The sequence below is a fragment of the Solanum dulcamara genome, chromosome 5 (assembly GCF_947179165.1).
Source record: "Solanum dulcamara chromosome 5, daSolDulc1.2, whole genome shotgun sequence".
NCBI classification, from domain to species: domain Eukaryota; kingdom Viridiplantae; phylum Streptophyta; class Magnoliopsida; order Solanales; family Solanaceae; genus Solanum; species Solanum dulcamara.
In genome coordinates, this window is record NC_077241.1 from 3,365,748 (window position 1) to 3,381,691 (window position 15,944).

General features: G+C 29.3%; 1 protein-coding gene across 1 annotated transcript; it reads left to right on the plus strand.

Moving 5' to 3' along the window:
• The first annotated feature begins 4,691 nt into the window (after nt 1–4,691).
• On the plus strand, nt 4,692–14,891 carry LOC129888805 (protein Brevis radix-like 1). The gene is made up of 6 exons (XM_055963819.1): nt 4,692–5,032; nt 7,091–7,256; nt 11,056–11,444; nt 12,162–12,291; nt 13,339–13,652; nt 14,253–14,891. Exons 2-6 carry the CDS (start codon nt 7,149–7,151, stop codon nt 14,329–14,331), a joined length of 1,020 nt encoding a protein of 339 aa, XP_055819794.1. The 5' UTR covers nt 4,692–5,032; nt 7,091–7,148; the 3' UTR covers nt 14,332–14,891.
• Nucleotides 14,892–15,944: the final 1,053 nt, after the last annotated feature.

Sequence of the window (15,944 nt, forward strand, 5' to 3'; positions counted from 1 at the left end):
ATGTTTTGTCATAAAAAAAATAGAAAATTCCAAAATTCAACTTGAAATTAAGTTTTGAAATGATTCCAAATTTGAAAAATATCAAAAGGTTATTTTCATTTTTTCCACTTCAAATCACACACAAAACTTCAAAAACAATTCTAATTTATATCCATGATCAAATACAAATTGATTTTCAAATATCATTTTTACTTTAAAAATAAATTATTATTTTTTAAAATTTCATCATTTTCATAATCAGGCGTTAAATATATATTGTTAATGCATTGACACATATGGGAAAATTAACACATGGGGATTGAAACTTCTAGATCTTTTGGACCCCAATATCTTGAATTCTGAAAAGGAACTGAAAATCATCATTAATACAAAATGTACAAATAGCACTTGTATAGTAATTTAAAAAAGGTCGAAATTAGAATTTTGAATTTTAAAATTCATGATAAATATATTAAAATTTTGTTGAATCCAAACTCTATATTGTATTTCAGCCCTTGAGTTCAGAACTTGTTTTTTGAAAAATTGTTAATAGAATTATCTATCGTTTGTTCATAAATTTTGTTTGAGAAATTTGAAATAATATTTGGAGATTATTGCAAATCAGTGTTTGTTTATCGAATGGTCTTTATTATTGAAACTCCAAACTTAAAATATGGAATATTTGAAGTTTAAGAAAAAGGTTTTAGGAAATTTTTCAAGTTTTCAATCATAAAACCTCAATTATATTTTCATTTCAAATACAAATTCAATTTTTAAATATCATTTTTTCAACTTAAACCTATTTTGAATAACGTTTTTATCGAGTCGAGAGCCTATCAGAAACAAAATATCTACATCATAAATGTAGGCCTTAATCCACGAACACCCCACTCTTTCAAACAACACGCATGAAATTATACTAAATTGTAAAAAAAAATTCAACTTAATTTCTTTTCTTTCAAATATCAATTAATTCATATTCAAACGCCTACAAAAGCAATCATCATATATAGTATTAGTTTGAAATATACAATATATTCAGTGAAATTTCAAATAAATTAAAGAAACATAGTAATATGAAAAGAAGAAAAACAAATCAATAATATATACATTACATATAGGGATTTTTTTTCCTTTTTATTATTAAGTTAGGGTAAAGTTATATCACTAATGTTTTAATTTAATGACTTATGAAGAGGGGCATAAATTTCAAACAAGTTTGGTAGGAGGTTTATGAGTCCAAGAAAGTTTGGTGGCCAAGAAAAACAAAGTGTTGATGCTAGTAAAAAAAGATTAGTACTACCTTCGTCCATATTATGGACACTTTCAACTTTACATGGTGATTAAGAAATTATTAAAATATTAGAGGACTTTACCATTTTGCCCTTTGTTTATGTCAATGCAATATACATAGAGTATAGAAATAGTTAGTATTGAGAATTGTTTACATTCAAAAGGTCATATTAATTGTAGGGGTAAAGTACGAAAAATTTAATTAATACTATTTTGATTTAGTAAGTGATCAAGGAATATGGGACAGACATTTTTAATAAGTTGCCCATCTAATATGGGATGGAGGTAGTATTATTAGTAGATAATTGAGTTGTGTGTAATTTTATTTTATTTTTAGTATTATTAGTATTGCTTTTTTAATTATTTTATTCTTTGATTTATTACTATGTGTTGTTTATATTATATTTTGCTTCGGCCATCATAATATTTTTCATTGCTATTTTTATTTTCTCCATTATTTTTAACATGGCTTCTTTATTACTGTATTTCTTCTTCATACTATTTTTTATATGGGTTACATCGGTCGAGCGTTTATTTCTCTCTACAATCACAAGATAAGAATAAGATTATGTACACATTACCCTTTCAAAATCTCATTTATTAAATTATACTAAATATGCTATTGTTGTTAGTGTGTTTGTGAATGCTAATGAAAACGGGTTCATACATCAAAAAAATCTTGTAAGTTATTCATGTTTTATTATTTTCATACTTAAATTATAAAGTGTTGTTATTATTCTTTTGAACTATGCCTAAAATTTATCTAGCTTTTGGTCATGAATGTAGTTGAAACATGAAAAAATATAAGTTTTTGAAGTTGTGTTTAGATATGTATTTTCTTCGAAAAAATATATATTAAATTTTATAAGTGAAAGTAAAATTCTATCCAAAAATTATTTTGTGTGAATTTTTGGAACTTAAATCTTTTTAACATAAATTTTCAAAAAAACTAGCCAAATTTCATAAACAAATAATATTTTTCTTTTAAAATCTACTCCTAAAATTTATGGCCAAACAGAAACTTAGGCCATAAAAAACTCCATAAAGAAAAATACATTTATCACATGAATTACTTACTTTTCACGTATTTTTATTCTATAATTTATTTTTACATAAAATAATATATAATTTTATAGATGCTAGTTAATATCATCATCAAATATTACATCAATCATACGAAGATTTTCTTTTCATGTGAAAACTATACATTTGTATTATCTTACTCAATATTCTATGCTAGATTAATTAATCTAATATAATCAACCAAACGTGAAATAATCCCTAGAAAGAAGGAAACTTGATTTTCTGTAAATTTGGAATATATATATAAACCACCATTACGTATCTTATTGTAGCAAGAATGATATTAGTGAAAAATATTAATTTTGATTATAAATCACCAATCATTTTGGCAACAATAGAAATAAATTTTCAAATTCATCCAAGATGATAATAAATATCTCTTTCTAGCCATTATTTATAGTCAGAAATTTCAAGTTCGAGACTTGAACAGAGTCATTATTGATAAAGAACGTTTTATTTCTCAAAATAAAATTTTTGAATTTAAATTTAAATTAATTAAATCTCATAGTGGATATTATCCTTTCAATTTCATTATTATTCTTAAAATCAAAAATATATTGAAAATTTATATCCTAAAATTTATGCATATTTTATCTTCATATTAAATATATTATTATCATTATTGTCAAAACGGATACCAAATATCCGATGAAAACAAATTTGTTAGATCCCCTCATGGTTGACGAAAAGTGAAATATTCACCCTCATAGTTTTACACCACTCAGATGTTGCCACGTGTTCATATGTTTTAACATTATTTTACCAACTAGACAGGTGGGTCCATTTGGTCCACCCCAATCAAGACCACATATATAACCTAATAGTCCAATTATCAACTCCACTTGAGAAAACGTCCAACCTCTTAAGAACAACGTACAATCAACCAATGCACAACTCCCAACCCTCCCCTCAACAATAACTTATTCAATATAATCTCATATGTGAGGTTCTAAAAGGATATGAGAACATACATTTTATTATTATCTTCATGATGGTAGAAAGATTTTTTACGCTCGAAACAAATATAATCAAAACATGATAAAAAGAAAAATAGATAACAAAATAGCAAAATAAATAAAACAACAGATAATCGTGAAAATTAAGAAAATAACATAACTAATTAATACACCCTCCGTTCATTTTTATTTATTCATTATAACAAAAATATTTTTTTCACTTTTATTTATCATTTTTAATATATCAAGAAAACATAATTGTATTTCTCATGTTTTATCCTCACTATTAATTATTTATTCTTAAATCATTTTCAAGAACTAATACTAAACATACGGTGGGGAAGCGATACAACTCAGCAATAGTGTGTCACCTTAACGTGGTGAAAGCCATCAATTCGAGTCTAATTTTTTCTAACCCTTCAATTAATATTTGTATTACAGTAAAATACTCATATCAATCATTATTTCTTAAGAGACAGACGTGCAAAATTCAAAATAAACAAATAAATAAAAAAAAAACTACCTATTATCCTTAACCCCCCCCACCCCCACCCCACCCCAACCTCATCCTCATATCCTAAAATACCTCCGTTTTATTTATATGTCACCATTTGAAATTTCACGTTCCTTGAAAAATTAAGTAAGCTTACCATTATACCCTTATTTAATATTCTCTTGAAGTTAGTTTTCAATAAATGAACATAAATTAATTTATTTTAATTAATAAAATTGACCAATGAATATGAATTAATCATATAGCTTTTTTATGCTGGTGAAATTCATACTTTCAGAGATAATAACCTTTAAAGATAAAATAAAAAAGAATAATGTTATTTATATATTATTTTTTGTAAAACGATAGATATTACTCCGTCCGTTCATCTTTACTTATTCACTATATTAAAAATAGATGTCCAACAATATTTGTTCAATTTATGAAATGAAGAGATAATTTAAATTTAGTAGTCATTTTTTTATTATATTTTTAAAAATATTGTATTTATTATATTTAAAGAATTATATGATAAAATTACTTTTTTATTTAGAGTTTTTTAAGAATAATGCAAAGTCAAATAATAAATAAATAAAAATAGATGAAAAAAGTAAAAAATATATATATTTTTTTGTAAGAACGATATATAAATAAAATCGCGGCCGTGTATATAAAATACACATTTTCCTTTCGATAACGACACAATCACACTTCCTTTCTTTCTATAAATACCTTAAACATTATCCCGTCTTCTTCTCTACTTTGTCTCCATTCTATATTTGTTTCCTTCTCAAAATTACACACACAAACACACTCACTGTGGGTATTCTATATATATTTATATATATATAAATATAAATTATTTATATATATAAATATAGTATCTGCAGATTCTGATTTGTCACTGTAAACGTAAAACCTGGAGGAAAGAATCTGATTTTTTTCCCGATTTCAAGAGCAGTAGAATCTCTACGAAAATTCGCCGGCGGTGAGTTGCGACGGCGCCGGCGAATATTCCAATTTTTTTGCTGAAGATTCGTTGGAAGGGATTTTCCTCACAGCTCATTGATTTGATTTGATATTGTTTACGATTTACTTAGGGTTTTGGGTTTTCATTTTTGGCTCATAATACCAGAAAACAGAGAAGAGAAGATTAGAGATTTGAATGCTAAATTCAACTGATTTCGAGTGGATTTTGGATGAATTAGAGCTTTCGTGACCATTCGAGGTATGAATTTTGTGATTAGTTTGTTTTTTTTGATCAAATTCAGCTGGGTTTGAACCATTTTTGTTGGAGAAGAGTACTGTTTTTGTTTTATCTGTTTGTTGTTTTCAATTAAATCACTCGAAAATTTTAATAGCTTAATTGATTAGTTAACTTTTGATTTCTAATCTTATAATCTTCTCCGCATTTATAAGAAGAACAGTTACCATAACAATTAATACGATAAATAATTTTTTAAAAATTAAAATAAAAGAATAAGGTAATATTAAACTTTATTTACTTTTCCTTTCCACTAATACTTGCATATGTATAAGCAATCTACGTCATATTGCGACTTATTTTCAAATTTTGCGTGAAAATAATATGTTTTATTCGAGATTCTATATTTTAAGTTGAATTTGAAAAAAATAGTATTTGTGCATGAGTTTCTCTAGAAAAAAGATAATTATAATTCTCTGTCTCAATTTATGCAATATTTTTTATATTTCTAAATTCAAATTATATAAATTTTTCAAGCGTGTTGACATAAGAAGATTTTTCTTCATGTTGAAAATTAGTTAAATTTATTTTAATTTTTAATAATTAAAATGGGTCAGTTATATTGAAACGAATAAATATTTTATAGAGTCATTTTAAAAGAATGTAGAAAGATTTCTTGCTGTTTTATTTTATTAATTTAATTTTAGTCTTTGCTTTTTTTATTTTTTATTGGGTGTCTATAAAGCACATAGGAAGTCACTTTGGGATTGGAATTCAACAAGTGACTACTATTTCAATCTCTTCTCCCAAAAATTCCAATTCTTCTTTTTTTCCCCTTTTAATATCACTTCCTCGAATTTTGAACTTTTTTTCCTTTTTTTAATGCTGTTGTGATAAAATATTCAAATCAAATTTCCTAACTAGTAGAATTTTCATCGAGCGCATTATAAAATTTGTCTATTGTGATTCATCTCTTTTATATGGTATGTACGTTATTATATTGAAATGGTATTTATTTTATGCATATTTAAAAAATAGTGACTATCGACTCTCTTGTCATAAAAATAATAATTTATTTACTAGTAAAGTACAAAATAAAGGGATTGCACTAGCATTGGATTTCCACACTTCTTTTCTTTGTGGAAATAATTTGTTTTTTGGTCTTTTTTTCAAAAAAATATTTTTCCTTTGTCATGTTGACACCACCTTTTGAATTAAAAGCTTTAAAAACTACATATTCATTTCACATATTTTTTTAGGCAAATTGTGGTTTATGTTATATATTCCGTCAATGTTAAAGAATTTACACTATTGAATTATTTTTATTTGTTATAACAAATAATTTATCGAATTTTTAAAATTATGAATCTTGTTTTTTATGAAGATTTACTTTTAAATATCTTTTGAGGATGACATGATAATATAAATATTTGTTTGCTGATAATATGTTTACTAGAATTGGCACATTCAACAAAGAAAAAAAAAAGTAATTCTTGCTCTCCTTTTTTATTTTATTTTATAAGAATACTTGTTCGAGACAAAAAGACAAACTCTTAAAAAGTGATATGTGTTGATAAGAATAGTGTTAATTTTTCCCTTTATTTCCTCATATTGATTTGTGGATGGTGACTTCCTCTTGAATAAATATTGTCTCTATATTATTTTTGGGTACACATTTAAAGCCTTATATTACAAGAGGTGTCATATCATTTCACATTTCTTTTTGTATGTTATTAAAATCTATTATACATTAAATTTTTCAATAAAAAAGAAAAAGGTGTGACAAATTTTGTAAAATCAATAATCTTTTCCTAAGAAATCAAACCAATATGAACATACAAATATTGATAAATTATTGTGTTTCTCCGGTTATCATATTATATATGTTGCTACTATTTTTTTTCTCTATTATTTTTAACATAATTTTTTATTACTATACTTCTTTTTTATACTAATTTTGTTATGCTTTATTTGAATTGATGGTTTATCAAAAATAACTTATATTTTTCTATTTATGAAATACACTAAATATGTTACTATTATTATTATTGATAATTTAATGATTAATTTTTTTTTTTGCAGGTACCAAGGAAAAGAAAGTAAAAATAAAAAAATAAAGTAGAAGAATAAATAAAGGGAAATGCTGACGTGTATAACTTGTAAGCAAAAAATAGATGATGATGGAGGAGAAGAAGGTCCACGTGGGACCCCCAATACTAAAGAATCAGTCAAAAGCTTGACTGCCCAGGTTCGTACTAGTTTGATTATTTCAAATTCGCATAATTAAATTTATTAAATAAATAAAATGATCTTTTAAAATATGAAATAGAAAATCTATTTTTCAAAATTTAAACTCGAGTTAGATAAAGAGTGCTGAGATTTTAATTATCCCAAAGGAAATTTGCAATTGTGTTATTTTAAACATGTCGATTCGGCATTCAAGTGTGGTCTATTGATCAATAAAATGGATTAAAAACTATGACATTTTAAGTTTAAATTTCTGTGAACACAAAAATATAAGGTGATTTCTTTTCATATCTTGGTTCTTATGTTGGTTAGATGTAGTAGATATTCCATTAAATTATTTGAAGTGTGCCGTGTGCAAATTAACCTGGACACCATCGTTATAAACTCAATTGAGTTTAGGCTATTTTTGGAATAGAATGAAAACTTTGGGCTACTTGGGTAAGTGTGGGGAGGACCATTGAATGTGTTTGATCCCAAGAGGTCCAAAGATCAATAAAGGCTTTTATTTGTAGGCACTATGATATCAATAAAAAAAATTGATTTATTTTACCCTACAACTAGGTCCATTTTTATTTGTTTTTGAGATCATAATTATGCTATTTCTTGGATCATGTGTTTAATTTTTTAAATTGGTCCCATGATGTTCTAACTTTAGTTTTTCTTTTGATTTTCTATTTCTTTCTTTTCATCATCATTCAATTATAAGAGTCTTCGTCTCCATTATTTTCTATTTTGAGATGAGATACTCGAGCTGAGCATATTTTTCAAATAGTTTTTTTATCTTTATAAAGTAAGAGTAAGATCTGTATATATTCTATCTTTCTCATATTTTACTTGTGAGATTTCACGTATGTTGTTGTCTTCATTATTTAATGGGCAAGTTAAACATTTAGCCTTTAAAATAATTACATTCGCTAGTTAAATATATAAAAAGTGTATATTATTTTGTATCAATAATGTATATTTTATGAATATCATGCAATAATAATATTATATATGTGTGTGTGTGTTAGTTATTATTTTGATGTATGACTATTTATGTCAATTTCTCTTATATAATTTTGGCCACAATGTTCTTTTTTTATTTTTATTTTGTGGTAGACTATATAATATTCATGACATAAAATTATTTATTGAAAAAGATCTTAGTTGGAAGTATGTCTTATAAAGTATTCACTAACCCCAAATATCTTATCAATTTAGAGTCTGTAATTCGAACTATCGTATCACGGGTTTAATTTTCAGTAATCACAAGATAGTTTTCTTTTAAGAATAGGAGTTTTGATGGAATTGGTAAAGTACTAAAGTTGATGTTATGTGATGAGAATGTTATAGGTTCGAGCCGTAGAAATAGCCTCTTGTAGAAATACAGAGTAATATTAGGTATAATAGACCTTTGTGGTTTGATCCTTCCTCTAGATTCTGCGTATAGCGAAAACTTAGTGTACTGAGCTGTCCTTTTTTCAGATCCTCGATTTTTATTTTTATTTTTATGGATTTAACTCACACCTATTAATATTTTTGAAAAATCCTAACTACATAATTTAAAATCACTTTTTTTTTAAAAATAATATATATTCTAAACAGTCATCATTAACTAAAAAACACAAAATAGGTTGTGACGTGACAAATTAACAAATAAATTGTAAGTTGATTTAACTGGACTATTTAAGAATTAAATAGTATTACGTGGTGATTGTGTTTTCGAGATGATGTAGACAAAACATAGTGCCACCTGTGTGAAAGTCTAAATCAAAAAGAGATTGATAGCAGCACATGCTACACACTCTTTTTTTTTTCCTTCTGAAAAAATAAGATAGTGTTGGGAATCAGTTTTCACACATTTTATATTTTATTGAGTATTTTTCATATTTTATTAGATGTTGAATAATTCTATTTACTATGATTAGATATATGAAAAGAAGCAGTAAGTGTTTTAATTTAATCTCCCATAGTTTTCATTGATCAGTAATCCACTTAAGGACGGAGCTAAAGTTATAATTACAGATTTGGTAGAGCTTAATAGCTTTGATCAAAATTCTATATTTGTATTTAAAAATCTACTAAATATATATAAATAATTTATTCAGAAACTCAAAAAAATTCTACAGCCAAGTCCGCCTTGCTGCACCTTTTATCTCTTTTCGTTGAGCGAATCAATAATTTATGTTTTTTTTAAAAAAAATAGAAGCATGGTGTACTAAAGCTTTCGCTATGTGTGGGATTCCGAGAAAGTTGTGGATGATCCGTTACGTTTAAGGGTAAGTTCAAAATAATCTGTTAAGTATGCACCAATACTGACAGATATAGTTTGCTTAATATTTGGCAGAGACTAACTTTTGATAAACTTAAAGAACTAAAACTATTCAATGCATACTTAAAGGGACTATTTTGAACATACCTTCAATATCTTAAGTATGTACTAATACCGACAGATATAGTTTGGTAAATATTTGCGGAGACTAAAAGTGTTAACTTTTTTGATACGCATACTTAAGGGACTATTTTAAACCTACCGAGAGATTGTTTTTGTCATTTTTCTCCAGATTAGTACACTGCACAACATTGTATAAATCTGCCTCTGTTCTTTTCCAATACAACATAGATTTTAGTTAAGATTAAAATAATCTTTTATGTCATGTCTGACTTAGCCCATCATGAGATGGTTGATTGAGTTATTCTTTAGCATGTTTTTATCTGATTATTTTTTTTTGGTCAAGTCAATGTATAGTAATCTTTGATACCACAAAATCCAAAGTAGAAGAGATTCTGAGGAAAAAGACAATATAGCATGTCTGGAAAAGCCATGTCTAAGTTTCTTTTACCTGACCCACTGTTGAATTTTTGTCCCATGATCTACTGTTCTCCAGCCTTCTGCTTGCTCAATCATCTTGCACACTTTCAATTATTAAATTGATTAACACCCAGTGGAGTTAACTTGTGAAAGTAGGTGACTTTATATGTATTTGTAAGGACAACCAAATAATGTCACTGCTTTTGGACCAATCAGGTTTTACTTCTTCTTTTAGCAGCAGTGTTCGGGCCAACTTGTGCATAAATAACTTAAGCTGAACAAAGTTTTAAAAGATTGAGAAAATCACCCACTCCTATCCTAGTTTATTTGTCATACTTTGCTTTTTAGTCTGAAAAAAGAACGGTGTAGTTTTTAGAATTAATTTAAAATGTTAAACTTCTTATTTTATCCTTAAAAGATGTATACACACAAATGCTTATGATGTGGTTTACATCACAAGTTTCAAAAGTATTTCTCTCACATAAATTGAGACGAAGAGAGTAGTAGTATTTTTGTCTTGTGAAAATCAGTCAATAATGCTACTGCTTTTGGACACTCAGCCAACTGAAACCAGAATTCAAATACCAACAAATACAAGAAAACAACTGGTGATTTTCTTTCATTTATCTAAGCTTAATTTGGACTTGGTAGAAAGAGTTACTCGATAACAATGCTAGTGGAAGGTAACAAGGTGAAATAGTCGAGGTGTGTAGAGGTTTGATTCAAATGCCACGGTTAAAATGTAATTACAACAACAAACAACAGTATTTTAATATGTAATTCAATTGTTAAAACACAGAAGTATGTTAACTTATAGTCCAAACTTGAAGTTTATCTTGTGCTTGTTCCATACGAAAAGTTTACCAAATTTAGATACTGAACTCTGCTCTTATAATCTTGGACCTTACTACTTTTAAGCTAAGATATTTCTATTGATCTTCTAGCAAAGCATTCATCTTTTTCACTTTTTACTTCTTGTAAAACTTATGGATGTACAAATTTGCAGATCAAAGATATTGCATTAAAGGTCTCTGGTAAAAGCAGCAAGTCTAGTACACCAACTAGCAGTTACAGGAGAGGAGGTAGCAGACCATATCCTGATTTTGAAACAATTTCAGAGGAAGTTCCATATCAACCAGGAAGTTCAAGTTCTACTCCAGCTTGGGATTTCACCCGTAATCATCGAACTCCTCGAGCAGATCCAAGATTTGTCGGAGGATATAGTGGTGGTGGTGATGATGAAAAGAGAGAATCCGTCTACTCCCAGACAGGTGATATGGTGTTGCCAGATGAGGAGGGGCCAAAAGAGTGGATAGCTCAGGTGGAACCTGGTGTTCAGATTACTTTTGTCTCTCTTCCAACTGGTGGAAATGATCTAAAACGGATACGCTTTAGGTATATATCAAGAACCTTTCTATCTTGAAACTTGATTATGTGAAATATTCGATGTCTTGTCTTATATAATTAAACTTTCTTTAGAATTTTCATCTTTCACACCCTTCAAAATATAAGCATGACCATCTTCAGTCCTTTCCATTCATCAATGAATGTTGAGTTCTTTCTTAAATGTAGAATCAATGCACACCTATTCTTAAAAAGGTTGTCATGAATGGTAAAGTTTGCATATATTCTACCCTCCCCTGTCGTTGTTATGTTTATACTTCCGTTCATTCTTGTTCTTTTTGAAGTTTTGATGTAAATATTCCTATACCAACGCAGTTAACTCCATAAGTAGTCCGAAGTCTTTAGTGAGTACATGCTGCATGGACCCGAGAACAGGTATATATCTGGTACAGATGTTCAAGAGTCAAATATGTACACACAATTTTTGCTAGTTTTAGTGAAGTTTGGAAATTTTGCACGAAATACCCACAGCTTATGCTACGCATCGACATTCAAAGCAGACGAAAGATAATTTACCATAGGATGGTTTTCTTTTGTTATGCTAATGTCTTGCATGTTTACTATTACCATTCTTTTTTGTTATTTATGAATTAGGTAACATTGATTTACTAGCTTAGTTGATTGAATGCTTTCCAACTGTCTCTTTAAGCTGCAAAACATAAAACTACCCCAAGTGTACTGACATTAGTTTCACATGTTAACTTGAAGTCGGGATATGTTCGATAAATGGCAAGCTCAAAGATGGTGGGGTGAGAATTTTGACAGAATTATGGAGCTCTACAATGTCCAGAAATTTAATCAGCAAGCTATGGACACTCCTGGGCGGTCTGAGATTGGAGTAAGAATGCTGCTCCATTTATTCGTATTTTATATGTGTAGAACTCATCTCCAACTTGCTTCTGCTTTGATATACATCACCTATTTAGCTTCTAAAAAGTATTAGCTCAACTGGTATTCATGAACTATTTCAAGTTACCACTGCAGATTCTGCTTTCTTAGTACAAATATTTCAACGTCTTTTACTCGAAAAGTTCTATTTATCATTACATTGGACTCTACAGCAAGAATCCGCAAGTTGGGGGAATCTTTTCTGTTTCAGTTGCCCCATTTTCATTAGATCTTGATTTTCTAGTCTCTATTCAAAAGTAAATGGCTAGGGCCAGTACAACTTGGATTGCACAGTAGAACAAATTTATACTTCACTATTGGAAATTCAACAAGTTCTACAAAGGGATCAGTTTAAAGTACTCAAATACTGATTTGAATGAAACAATTTCTTATGGTAACAACTTGAGAGTGACTTCATTTGCTGTCCATATCATTTGCTTTATACCATTTTGTACCTTAGGCTCAGCGGGCCTATTAAACCGTAAGCACAGTTTCAGCTATAAAATTTTACAAGATTATGATCCCTTGCAGAAGTATAAGTACCTCCAATTTTGCCTAACACATCTCAGTATGAAGGCATAATACATAGATAGACACTTCAACTTGGCCTCAACCGGCAACGGAACACTCCAATTTTGAGTATGCACATCTAGACACCTCAACTCGTCTCGACTGTGCCAGTTGAACACTCCAACTTCCAAAATGATCATCTAGACTCCTCCAAAATTTATGTGTCACATTAGCGTCTGGTGGGGACGAGTTAGAGTGTTTAGTTGTCAGTTGTGGCCAAGTTGACGTGTCTAGATGTCCACTCTCAAAGTTGGAGTGTTTATTTGTTGAGGCCAAGTTTAAGTGTCTGTTTATGCATTATGCCTATAATGAATCACACGCCAATTTTTTTATAGTTCTGCAAAAGAAGCTCAGATGTACCAACTACTAGGCAGTTAGCTTTCACTAAGATTTTGAATTTCATGTTGTTGTTTTTTGTTATCTGCAGAGAGATTCTAATTATTCAAGGCTTGGATCACCTAGGGAAAGCAAAGAATGGACTCAGAGAAATTATAGACCATCCAGCAGCAGCCAATATAACTATGGAAGGCCCAGTTCTTATGCCCCCGGCTTTCCAAAGGGTGAGATGTCATCTATGGATCCTTCAAGGATGACAACTGACTCAAGAGACGACGCTTCAGTATCCATGAGTGTTGCTGGTGATGGAGAGTCAGAATGGATAGCAGAAGATGAGCCAGGAGTATATATAACCATCAGACAATTAGCTGATGGCACTAGAGAGCTACGGCGTGTAAGATTCAGGTATTTCATATTTCTAACTCTTTTCTAGCTCCCTAGTTAGTGTGATTACTTTAGGCTTAGTCTTTTTAGAGATTTATATGTCCGTAAAAATGCGGAGGACATTTTTTTTTTTTGATAACCATAGTGTAGCATCGTTGCCGGTTAAAAAAATGCAGAGGACTTGTAATGCTAGGAAAACTATTTTTTCAAATAACATTGGACTTACATGGGTTTATAAGGAGCAACATGAACAATGATTCATGTAACTGACCCTAACTTGTTTGGGATTGAAGCATGGTTGATATTGTTGTTGTTTTCAAGATCTCTTGTTCTAGCATGCTGGATTAGTTCAGTTGAACAAGAGGCGGGGCGTTGAAAAGCTGGTTTAGACATTCCGTTGACAGGGAAATCTTAATAGTTCGGTTGGTTTAGACATTCAGTTGACACAAATCCTTTGGTTAACTAATGTAATAGGAGTAAAGAACAAGAAGTTTGAGTGCGAATTGAACAAGTTTTTGGAGTTCACATTAGATGTTTCAAACATTGCTGGAACTTAGAACCTTAAATGTTAATGTTACTCACTTAAAATGGCTTTTTCTAACTTCTTTTTCGTGTATGCAGCCGCGAAAAATTTGGGGAGGTGAATGCGAAGCAGTGGTGGGAACAGAACAGGGATAGAATACAAGATCAATACCTTTAAAGCATGTTTGTTTTCTCCATACTAAGTTGCTGGCAATATCCTAAGAATATGATCAAGGTATTCCCTGGGAAATGCAACATTTGAGATCTAATGTAGATTCAACTTTCGATTCACTCGTGTGATCAAGGCGGTCCAGGTTGGATCACCACAGCTCCTCTCTTCTCGAGAATCCATACATCATCAGAGTATTAACTTAAAACTCACCTTGCACGATATCGTCGGGCGATTCAAGCACCATTCTTGGCAGTAAAAGAGATTACACCAGACTCATATTGAAGTATATAGTTTTTTTTTCCAGTTGGGATTGCTTCATGCTACAGAAGAAAGCTCCTAGTCACTTTTTTTTCATGGCATTTTTTTGATCTCTAATTATACCTGATTTTTTTTTTGTTTTTGGCAAATTCTTTTTTTGGGCTTTAATTTGCCTTCAGTTTTTTGGTTGAATGGCTTGGCGGATCTCCTAGTTTTTACTTAGATGTTTCTTTTTATTGTTTTCTTTGTAACACAAACTTTCTATTAAAGGAAATGGAATCAAAAGTTCATCATGCTTTAAGAACTTATTTAATTTTTCCAACTATGTATAACCGACTCTGTTTGAGATCAAATTTTATGGATTCATTGGTGACGATCTATTAAATGTTAGTCACTAGTCACATTTTTTGGAGTTTATATGTCAAGAAATATAAATTCAGGTTTATCTCGATTTTTGTGTATACAAGCCCATTAATTTTCGGAATATGTGTGACCAACTCTATTTGACTCAAATTTTATGAGTTCATTGGTAAGGACCTATTTTATGATACTCACTATTTTCAAAAGGTGGAATCCGGTTTTTTATTTGGAGTTTATGTGTCACGAAATAGAAATTTTGGTTTATATCGATTTTTCGTGTGTATTAATTCATGAATATTTTGGAATATCTCTATTTGAACTCAATTTTTTTGGGTTCATTGGTGACGACCTATTAAATGATACTCATTATATTTGAAAGGTGGGAGTCACTTTTTTTTTTGGAGTTTATAGTGTCACCATATAGGAATTCAGGATTACCTTGATTTTTATGTGTATTCATAAATTTTTCGAAATATGTGTGATCAACTTTGTTTAAGCTCATATTTTGTGGATCCACTGATAAGTATCTATTAAATGATATTTGCTGTTTTCGAAAGGCGGAAGACGCTTTTTGAAGTTTGTGTCACGAAACAGGAATTTAAAATTATCTTAATTTTTCGTGTGTATTAATCCATAATTTTTTTATAATATATGCGATCAACTCCGTTTGAGCTTAAATTTTGTAGGTCCGTTAATGATGAACATTTAGGGGTCACTCAAGCGGAATTAAATAATTTTCTCATTTTTCGTGTGTAAAGCCCATGAATAGTTTGTTTGGTGGTATGACTTCCAGCCAATTGTTTTACAAAACCTTTACGAGACACTCCGTAGGTAACAAGAGGAGAAGTATGTGTAGCCTCGACATGATCCACGACATATTTATAGCATTTAGGGGCACTCAAATAGAATTAGGAGATTTTCTCATTTGTTCGTGTGTGTTAACCCATGAATATTTTGATGGTATGACTTTCGATTAATTTTTTTCTGAAACCTTTATGGGA